At 34.9% G+C, this 12,029-nt stretch overlaps 1 protein-coding gene across 1 annotated transcript in view; it reads right to left on the reverse strand.

Annotated features, from left to right (window-relative positions):
* The window catches only part of LOC145292979 (uncharacterized), a 485,581-nt gene that overhangs the window by 14,439 nt on the left and 459,113 nt on the right, over positions 1-12,029 (reverse strand). The window contains exon 27 of the mRNA XM_080139221.1: positions 1,366-1,441. Coding sequence (XP_079995347.1) covers positions 1,366-1,441 — 76 coding nt within the window. The remainder of the gene's footprint in view (positions 1-1,365; positions 1,442-12,029) is intronic.

The raw sequence follows: 12,029 nt of genomic DNA on the forward strand, positions 1-12,029 counted from the left end.
CTATTTCAAAGCATCATAGACAGCCATTAAATTTACCTTAAAAAAAAAAAAAAAAAAAAAAAGACAAAAAAAACACATTTGGGTTGGTGCATTTATCACTACTCTCTTCGTTAAAGTCTTGAGTTAAAAAAGTCTCCAATCCAATAAGTCCCACACTATCAACCAAACTCCAACCTCCGTTGTATCACTGTGTCTGTTTTACAAGTACTTCAATGGAATGTGCTCCGATAAACTCACTGAACTTGTACCACCTGAGCGTACATACATCTCACAAACCCATCCAGCAGCAAAATCCCACCCCTTTGTTGCAGAGGCCATTAAATGCTGAAAAATTACCTACTCTTAATAGTTTCTTCCCTCAGGCTGCTAGGCCTGTTTTCTGCTTCCTTGACTGTACTAACATGCACAGAAGTTAAAATGTAATGTGAACAAACATTTTGTTGCTCATCTTCTCACATAGTCCCCTATAAACATGGTCCCAAATAATAGCCCCTTTCGCCCAAGTGGTAATATGCCTTCTTTGGGGTGGACAAGAGTAAATAAAAAAAATATACTAAGTTTCAGAATCTTTTAGATAAGGGTTGATAATGTTGGATTACTTAAACAACTATTCTCATCTGGGTTGTTGTATTCAAAACGTTTCAGCCGATGTAACTTCCAACTTTCATCAGGTATATTTTTTCTAACTTTAAAAGTTTGCATCATATTTTCAAATCTAATATTTAAGAAGCTAATTTCTAAACGAATAGACGCAGAAGTTGGATTCATTTTGCACACCAACGAGTTCGAACACTTTATTTCGATTCAAGTTTACACACTATTTTATATACTGTTTATTCATATATAATCGCAGTAGTTAACTAATTTGCATATTGCTGTGCGAAATGACATTTTATTGATTAACTATTCTTTTATTATTTTTTAATTGAACGGTTGTTTTGGTTTTAATATAAATGCAAATAGTCCTGCTTACGAATATTTTATTTTGTGAAAAAATGTTTAGCAAGTCAATAGAATCCAGAAATGCCAATGATAATGTGTTGTCCTTCTTGGTTATAATGGCAGAACCTTTTGACCTAATTTTTAGAGGAATCAAGTTGATCTTCAACACAATCACCATCACTCAGGCGAATCGATTTTTTTTCTCTTTTCTTTATGACCATTATAATGTTTTACTGTTTGTTATTTTTATTTCTTTATAATTATTTAGAATAAAAAAAAAATGGTATTAGAGAACAATTATGAAAATCGGGACTATATTTCGCATGAGGTGGCGTGATCAACTTCACTTTTGTTTTTTTACATCTTGGTTCCATTCAAAACTAAAAAAAAAAAAAAAAATTAAAATTAAGTAGAGATACTTACTTTCAAAGCAGGCTCGGGAAGTTTTATTCGCCTTTGCAGATCGGGGTACAGCCCAGTACTCAAGCGTCTTTTCCTCCTTTAAAAATAAGATTGAGTGACATATTAAACAAAAACAGTTTATCAAGAATATATAAAAAGTACGCCCACACGCACGCACACTACATGACATACTCGTGACTCATTTGGTCACGATTACTACCATTATTTATTCCACTTTGATTTTGTTTAAAAATTCATCATCTCTGATACATCTTTTAAGACATTTTTTTTACATGACTAAAAATAATAAGTCGCTTTATTTCTATATTATCATTTGTACTCACTAAGAGTTCTCACACAGGTCATCATGAGAGATTGCCCTCCGATAAAAATCTGCGATGTTTCCTGAAGTCTGAGTAACAAAAAGTCTCCTCAGATTTCTACTATTCTTCATCTCTTTTGATAACCTTTGCAAATGAATTTGCGTTATTGCAACAACCGTTTCTCATTGACTTCTCACTGGCAATGACTATTAGTCATTATTGGAATTTGAGTGGCAATAAGTTTCCCCAGGGCCTCAGTTGTCTTCACACTCATCCAGCAGAGGTCTAATTAGTGTTTTCTCTCCTCAGTCTTTCCATCCTCCTCAACCCTTCTTGACTATTTGGTGTGGTGCCAGTTGATGACGGCACTACATTTGGGGGGTGGGGTATTGCCATACGATTATACAGTTTCTGTTTTCTTGGTTTCATGTGGTGTTACTGTTATTATTTTGTTTTACTTCTGTTGCAGTTTTCGTATGGCCGGTTAGTGTAGTCCTCTCCACATTCAATTATTATGATTATTATGATTTATTTATTCACCAAGAGCGTTCAATTATTATTATTTTTTTTTTTTTACATGGTAGTCACCACTTATCAAGGCCCGGAAGCCACTCGGGGATAAGGATTACTGCGTGTACAGTAATCAATGCGATAGTATCGTAGTAATCATTAGTATTGGAGATTTGATAGAGTGGCTTACCTAAGGGGGTGGTTTGTCAGGAATTTGTTTGTGTTGGACTTGAAGACATCCAAGTTGTGGTCAGGTGGGAAACAGGCAAACGGAACAGAGTTCCACGGTTGTGCACTTCTAAGAAAGAAGCTCTGCTCATGGAATCTACGTTTGGATTTAGGCACAGATAAAGAGTGGGGAAAATTAATGACAGTGGTTTCAGCTAGACGGATGTTTTTCGTGAAAGATTGGCGAGGGGGAACCAGAGATTGGAGCTCAGACGAGCACTTGCCATGGAAATAATGATAAAACAAAGACAGGCTCACAACGTCTCTTCTGTTGGAGAGAGGCTGCAGGGAAGAGAAAAGCGCATTCCCCACTAAGCCATGAAGTCTATTTTGTACTCTGTCGAGGCAGGATAGGCTGCTTTTAGCAGCTCCTGCCCAGATGTGGCAGCAGTACTCCATCCTTGAACGTACTCGGCTTTTATACAGATAGAGAATTGCATCAGTAGTGAGATATCTTCTAGAGCGATAGAAGGATCCCACCATTTTCCCAGCGTCCTTGGCAACAGACCTGATGTACGTGTTCCATTTCAGATCAGGAGTAAAGGTCAAACCCAGAAGCTTGTCAAAATACGGAGCCTCCCCAAGACGAGAGCCATCCATTTCAATTGTTGCCAGATGGGGATCAGAGCATTGATGATGTAAAGATAGGAGCTTGGTTTTAGATGCATTAAAAGTAACCAGTCACCTCCTCCCCACTATACCACGCGCTCAAGATCAGAGGAGAGAGAATCTGAGAGAACTTTGTCATTTACGGCCTTTGATGTGTTGCCATAAATGGTCGTGTCATCAGCATAGATGTCAATGAATGATTTAAGTATGTGTTCTGGGAGATCATTGATGTATATCAGGAAAAGAGTTGGGCCTAGGAGGGACTCCAGCATTAATATTGATAGCCTCTGATTTCTGCCCATCAACTACTACTCTTATGAGCCTATCCGAGAGAAATGATTTAATAATTGAAAAAACATTTTCAGTTATACCGTAGCTGAAAATCCTGTGAAGTAGGCCCTTATACCATACCTTATCGAAGGCCTTCGATATGTCAAGAGCAATTGCCCTAGAGAGGAAACCTTTGTCAAGATATTCACTAATCCTATGAGATATAACCGTTAGCACATCTGCTGTAGATCTTGCGAAGCGGAAACCATGTTGCATGCCACTAAGAAGGTTATTTCTGTTGAGGTGGTTGACTACTTCTTTATTTAATATGGATTCCAACAACTTACTCATGACACACAGGAGACTTATTGGTCTATACTATACATCATCAACATTCTGATCCACATCTGGCATCAATTGAAATGAATGGCTCTTGTCTTCAGGAGGCCTCAAGTTTTGACAAGCTTCTGGGCTTGACCATTACTCCTGATCTTAAATGGAATACGTACATCAAATCTTTTGCCAAGACCGCTGGAAAAATGGTGGGATCTTTCTATCGATCCGGTAGATATCTCACTGCTGATGCAATTCTCTATCTATATAAGAGCCAGGTACATCCAAGGATCGAATACTGTTGCCACATCTGGGCAGGAACTGCTAGAAAGGACTTGTCCTGCCTTGATAGAGTTCAAAATAGACTTTGTGGCCTTGTAGAAGATGTCCTTTTCTCTTCCCTGCAACCTCTATTTCACAGAAGAGATGTTGCAAGTTTGTCTCTGATGTATCGTTATTTTCATGGAAAGTGTTCGACTGAGCTTCAGTCTATGGTCCCCCCTCGCCAAAATTTCACAAGAAACACTCGTCTAGCTGAAAACACTATCAATAATTCCTCCCACTCTTTATCTGTGCCTAAACCTAAACGTAGATTCCATGAACAAAGCTTCTTTCTTAGAACTGCACTGCATGCCTGTGGAATTGTCTTCCGTTTTCCTGCTTTCCGGCTGACTACAATATGGTTGTGTTCAAGTCTAACGTAAATACGTTCTTGATGAGCCGTTCCATATAAGTTACCAAATTTACCGAATTTTCATTACTAATGATTACTATATTGTCCAATTTCTACTGTACACTCTTTAACCCTTATCCTTGAGTGGCCTCTTGGCCTTAATAATGTGGTGATGCCTGTGTAAAAAAAAAAAAAAGAAAAAAAAGAGATGACTTTTCGCCTGAAATCTTAAATACAGGACATACTGATGAGGTTTTCCAGGGTGTTGGAAAACACTTCTTAAGGCAACGCTTAAACAGTTTTGTAAGTATGGGGGCAAGTTCTGGTTGGAGCGTTTTCAGCACTATAGCTGGAATGCCGTCAGGGCCAATTGCTTTACTGGAATCAAAGTTCTTGATTAGCTTGGCGATCTCACGCATAGATATTTGTATGTTTCATAGCGTGTTGTCTGTTATAGGAGAAAATACTGGGAGTTGATGGCCTTCATCGCATAGGGTAGAATTAGCTGCAAAGTTCTTGGCAAATAGTTTGGCCTTGTCTGATGCTGACGAGATGACCTCAGGTCCATTGATGATGGTTGGGATAGAACGCACGCTTCTGTCCAAGATCCTGTTTGCTATTTTCCAGAAGTAGTGGGAACCAAGCCGCTGATCAGCTATTTTGGATTTAACGGACTGAGCATATAGCTCTCTTGCATTTTTTATTACTCTTTTACAGTGGTTGCTGGCAGTCCTGAAAGCAGCTTTAGTCTCAGTACATCTATTATGTTGGTAGCTATGGAAAAAGTGATTTCTGTGCACGATGGCAGCAGCACATTCTGGGGAGAACCATGGCTGGCTGTTAGGTTTTTATTGGAATGTTTTGGATGCTATGAATTGGTCTATGCCTACAATTGACCATTAGGTCAGGTCTGATACTATAGAGGACACATCCTTTTTAAACATGGAATGCAGAGGTAGGGCAGATATGAATGTACGGAAGTTATCCCAGTCAGCCATAGAGTATCGGTATGCAGTACGGTGGAGAGGTATGTCTGAGGCCTTATTACATTTCATTTTTATCTTAACTGATACAACGGGGTGGTCGGAAGATCCCAGAGGCGATAGAACAGAACATGAACATAGCTCAGGGAAAGTTGTAAGAAAAAGGTCTGGAAGGCTTGCATACTGACCGGTAGTATCGGGTACACTGGTGGGTTCATAAACAATCTGAGTGAGGTCATAAGCAATGGCAAAATCATGACAGAACCTCCCCTCACCATCTGTCTTATTTGAGTGGGTCAGCCATTCCACATTATGGGCATTGAAGTCACCACAAATGTGAATGTTAGCCGAAGGATGAGCAGACAGGATGTGGTCAATTTTCTCAGATAGTAACCCCACTGTTGTGGGGGTGATAGAGGGCAAATATAAATGCAGTGGTGTAAGCTAGTGTAATCCAGAAGCACATATAAGGTAAATTAGGGTCTTCTCTGGAGATATCCCTACCACATGGAGAGCCATCTTTAATATAGGCACATACTCCATGCTTATGGCGATCTTAGGGTCAGATTTAGCTGTTAAGTTAGAGTATCCCTTAATTATGAACTCATCTAGGGAAGTGGTCGGCCCTATGCCAGTTTCACTTAGAAATAATATGTCCGGTTTCGTCTCCTGTAATTGCGTTTCAACCTCTGGAATGTTGGAACGTAGACCCCTTATGTTGGAGAAGGAGACATGGTAGTAGGGGTCTACGTTGGAGGATGGGGTTCTAGGTTTATTCATGTTTTTTTTTTTTTTTTTCTGGAGATTTGTCATGATGAGGTTTTGGGATTTATCTGATCACAATAACAAGTTTTGTTCCTTGGAATCTAAGTGACAATAAATCTCCTCAAATTTTCAGTACTTTCCACTGATAACCATTGCCAATCATTCTGCATTATCACAACAGCTATTTACCTTTTATTTTTCTCTTGCAATTTGAATGCCACTAAGTCTCCTCATGGCTTCAGTATTAGTCCAGCCCTTCCATCTCCCTTGACTCTTCATGACAATTTTAAGGTGCTGTTATTAGCAAATGTTTGTTTTCTTCTCTTCTTTTTTGAGGGGGGAGGAATAAGTCTCTGGGATTTCATTTCTCTTGAGCTCTTGTGATGTTCATTCTGTTTTATTCTATTCTTATTTCAAAATAAATCAACTCATTACTTTGCCATCTAATTTACATGCAGGTTTTCTGGTGCGTGCAGACACACTTCTGTAAATTAGATGATTAGGTTTGAAAAAGAGAAAGTCAGTTTCTCTAAATGCTTTTATATCAGGAAATATTAGAAAGTGGTCGAATCAACATAGAGTGAGAGTATGCGAGAAAAGTATAGAGATAACTCAGAGGGAAACGAGTGACATGTCCCATTAATTATAAATTAGCGGGACCTGTGGAAATTCCACAGGGGACTCATTCATATGCAATATATTGATGCTGGCATTCTGTAGATATTCAGTGTAAATGGAGACGCTCTGATATTATTGTAGCTTTTTTGTTAAAACTGCAAAAGTATTTATCTAAGCTAGCAAGAACATTCGACAAAGCCCGGTCGTAAAGTATGCTTAAATATGATATTTTAATTCTTGCAGATTTCATATCTAAATATATATAAAAGCGAAAATGTATGTGTGTATGTGTGTTCGCTTTTTGTGTATGTCTTCAAAAGGCTTTTTTCCAGTGGATTTTTGAGGCCGTCGCTCATTTTTAAAACTTTTTATATCACATCTAAATGATAATATCTATGACTTAACAATGGTGGTCGCCTCTCTATTTAATTTGCCCGATTTTGAAACGCTGATTATTTGACATTTTCGGATCTGCATGTGTTGCATTCGTTTTTCGGTATAAAAAAAAAAAGCGAAACTCGATTCGAAATACTGGCCCACAGCCAGTGGTCTCTAGAAAGCTATGTAACGTTTGGTCAATGTCGGCTTCGTCATATCAGACGGTTGCTTTCATTTCGAGACAAGACACTCTCCCTAATAAACAGGGAGCTGTTTTTTTTTCCAAAGTTAGTTAAAAGAAAAAAAAAAAACGGTTTATTGACCTCATTAAAAACTGTCCCGCAGAAAATGTTAACTGCTGAATAGCTATCGCTTACCATCGCCGCATGTGCATTAAGCTTTTTTGTATAAAAAAACAGACTTGCGTTAAATAAAACACTGTCCCGCACTTAAAGTTCACTTCAAAAACGGGCACCTGTTTTTTTTTTTTTTTTTTTTCACACTTTACTATTTTCCAACTGCATGTCAAGGCTTCGTTTTTTTGTTTTTTTTTAACAACCAACAATTTTTCTTTTTATTTACCCAAAACCACACACACCTCCAAACACCCGGGCAACGCTGGGTACCCCTCACTAGTATATTATATAGAGTTAATTTTCTATCGATTTTTATATGTTATAAAGTTGCGATTTTAAAAATAAAAAAAATATATCCATATGACTTGGGTGCATTAGCTTGAATACAAACCAAAATAAAAACTTATTAAAAAAAAAAAAATATATATATATATATATATATATATATATATATATATATATATATATAACTTGAGTTCCTTTAGCCATAATCAAAACCGAAACCAAAAGTTATGAATTTTGGAAGAATTCTTGATAAAATTATTTATAAAAAAAATTAGATGACTTAAGTGCCATCAGCTATAATCGAAACCGAAACCAACACTTATGAAGAATTCTTGATAAAATTATTTATTACAAGAAATGGAAGTACATAACAATTAAATGACCCGGATGTAAACGTGACACAGAAAATAACACACGCTATCGTATTAATATATAGATAACAGCTAATGAAAACAAATTTTTTAAAAACATAATCTCAAAACTAAGGCATATTTTAGCATGTATTTTGTGTTATTAATATATATATATATAAAACTTTTAGGGAAACAAACGATGAACTCACAATTATTTTATGAGACTATTGTGTATCTCTATTATATATATATATATATATATATATATATATATTTCATATTTTATGAGACTATTGTGTATCTCTATTATATATATATATATATTTCATAATATTTGAGAGTACAAAATTTAATTATCACGATTATGATGGGAAGATTTATTTCATTATTCATGATAAAAAGGAATACTATATATATATTAGTGTTTGTTAGGACGATTAATCGGAATCAGGAATTGGAAAAATTGGAACTTTGGGGGTATCAGAAAAATTGTGACCATCTCACGATGCTAAAGAACGATTCCTTTATATATCTTTTCTTATTTGATTTTATTTAAAACAAAACCTTTCACTGCTGATAGTAACAATAATATAATCAATATTTATTGATTTTAAACTACCAGTAAAACTAAAATCTATAGATCACCTCCCACGAGTCTCAACATGAGGTTCAGGCAAGTAAATTGTCTGAAATCCACACAAATGATTTGTTTTAGTGGTGAAAGCTTTGTGGAGTACCATCCACAGTTTTTGGAATGACTGCTCAGTTGGTGGAAATGATTACAACAGGACAGAGTAGACAGTAGGCGTCCGTTTTTTTTTTAAATTTTTTTTTACACTGGAATCACCACTTATCAAAGCCCGAAGGCCACTCGAGGATAAGGGTTAATGGGCATACATCAGAGTTTTCCTTCCCCTAGCTGCATACCTTAACGAAGACTGAGGGTACTAACCTGGAAATTTCTACATCCTGGTACAATACCTTGTATTCCCAAATGGTCTCCCAACTAATAATAGCCAGACTCATTGTTGCTTAACTTATTATATATATATATATATATATATATATATATATATATATATATATATATATATATATATATATATATATATACATATATATATTATACTGTTTGTGTGTGTATGTATAGATAAGTTTATGGGAAAAATATGCTTCTTCAATCATATTTCACCCTTTATTTATACCAATCCTTTTATTTATGAAGCTCCATGTGTGTTAAATTTAACTACAGAGCAAACAAATAGATGACAAAACAGCTACATTCCAAATTCCAAGATGTTATTCATCTTACCATTTAAGCACATATGCATATATACACACATTTTTCATTTTCAATATGCATATACACACACACACACATATAGGTATACACATACACTATGTAGAAATTTACATAGATACATACAAACTTCCCTTTTCAAGATAATCTTCAGTGATATGAAGATAATGAACTTTAATGGAATCTAACAAGAAAACATTAAGGGCCAGCTGGTATTCCAGCCTAAGTAGAGGTCATAAAATCCCCTCTATCTCCTTGTAAATTGTGGCAAGATGTCCATAAAATTAGTTTAGGAATCCACTTCCCCCCTCCCTCCCATACCTACACTGGATCTGAACACTTAAGCTATCATAAAAGGAAGCCACTGTGACCAAAACTCATGATTAAGCAAACATTTTGTGGCTCAAGATAACCAAACCTAAAATTAACTTGTTTTCATGATGACAAATTTAGGTCACATATATGCTGTTCTATCTTAGATATTATTACTAAGCAAAATGAAAATAGCTATGCGGATTAAATATTAACAGAGATTTGAAATACAAATTTTCTTCTTTTTAATAATCCAACACTTCCCATAATTAACTTTAACAGGGCTCTACATTGCTAGTGAAACAGTCGGCGACAATCTTCCAATGTTCACTACTGAGTGAAAAATATTTTTTCAACTATTTTTTTTAATAAAACGAACAAAGTTAAATTATTTAAACAATAAAAGTTTAATAGAACAATATACTCTTTTCTTTTCTTTTTTAACAAAGGCTGTTTAAAAAAACATCTGAAGAAATTAGAATGTTTATACCTTTAAGCATCAACATAAAATTTGTTGTATATTTAGAATTACACTTATTAAAAAAAAACACACAGGGAAATTTTTATGATGTACATACTTGTCACAGAACGAAGATGTCATATTCTAAAAATCATGTGGGTTTGGCTAGTAACTTTTCTATTTGGCTAGTAAACGAAAATATTTAGTTGTCAAGGGTCAACTAAAGATAAATTTGTCCATAGAGCCCTGTTTAAAAAACAAAATTGTTGAAGAAACAGTTATTGAACTGGCTTTACTTCTCTCTCTCTCTCTCTCTCTATATATATATATATATATATATAGTAAGTTATAAAATATATATGGCGATTAAGCTACACTGAATATTTTACGTTTCATCCACTCTAGGACTCTTCAGACTTATGCTCCTATGAAGAGTCCTAGAGTGGATGAAACGCGGAATATTCAGTGTAGCTTAATCGCCATATATATTTTATAACTTACTAACTAGCTCTACCTACGTATTGAGCACTTTTGAAGTAAATACTTAAAGTTTACACATAAATTTATACTCTCATATATTAATTTATGTGAGTAAATGAATAGTTATATATATATACATACACACACACACACAGACACATTTAAACACCATGATCACATAGGTTTCTAATTTTTTCTTGTTCTGTGTTCGGAACAATGTCTAATTCAATGATAGCTTTGTGTTCAAATGTTTCTTTCTTTAGACGAACCAGATAGGTTTTTCTGAATTTCAATTGAAAATGCAAATCAGTTTCTTTCTTTAGGTCACATTTAAAAGATAAATAAATCTGTTTCGAAATTACTAAAATGTTTATGTTTTGTGTTTACTACAGAGTTATGAATGAAAAGCTAATTATTTAAAACTAGCAGGGCTACCCGGAGGAATAGTAATTTATTTTTTTTATTAATAACAATTTATTTCCTACTGCTGTTGTCACATGCAAAGTAAATCTTACTGTAAACTTACAAAAATAAAAACTCCAAATAATAATTATAAACAAATATGCAAGTTAAATCTTACAGAAGATATACCTAAATATTAAAAAAAAACACAAAGTTTTACTTAATAAAAAAAAAAATCTCTCTTACTACGTTCCCATTTATCATGCTGTTTTATGTATTTAAAAAAAATTTTTTTTTTTACTGTTTTTAAATTCAATAGTTTCGTTGATAGGACCAGGAACCACGTGCGCCATACAAGGAACACATATTTAACTCCTTTTCTTACATATAAGCTTGTTACTTGTATCTACCTTTTTCAAAATCTAAGGAATGTAATCGTTTACTATCACATCTGATTTTAATCTTCAACTGGTGCTTAAAGAAAGGGATCAGATCCTGATCAACAAAAGATTCAACCCTTTAATCATCTCTCAGATGTAATAACGTTCTCACCACCATTTTTCTCTCCTCGTCTCACACTGGCCTGAAATACTTTGATATTAGCGAAAAGACTAAAAAAATTATAAAAAGAATGTTTTTATGACTAGACATTTTTAAATTAAAGAAAAAAAAAAAAAAACACTAATTTAACCTATTATTGCATTTAATGGAGATAGCTAGTGTAGTACTGGTTCTGTTGCTATAAGACTGTCTCCATTAGAATTACCTCCTCCTTTTTTTTTTTGTTGCCATGATACCATACTCAGAGGCATTACATTCTTTCATGGAGAGATGTTCCCAGGTATTACTTCCTCTTTTTCAGATGGAGTCTGTAGTATCTGTTCTATCATTATGATATCATCTTACTGGGCATTACCTCCTCCTTTGAGAAGTAGTGTAGCATACATTTGTGTTATATCATCCTCTCAGTCAATATCTCCTCCTTTGGGGATCAGTGTATGTAGCCTGTTCATTGTGATCCTTCCAGCCTAACAAAAATATGCCTTG

Source organism: Euprymna scolopes, chromosome 14 (genome assembly GCF_053919585.1).
Source record: "Euprymna scolopes isolate OS-2025 chromosome 14, ASM5391958v1, whole genome shotgun sequence".
Taxonomy (NCBI): domain Eukaryota; kingdom Metazoa; phylum Mollusca; class Cephalopoda; order Sepiida; family Sepiolidae; genus Euprymna; species Euprymna scolopes.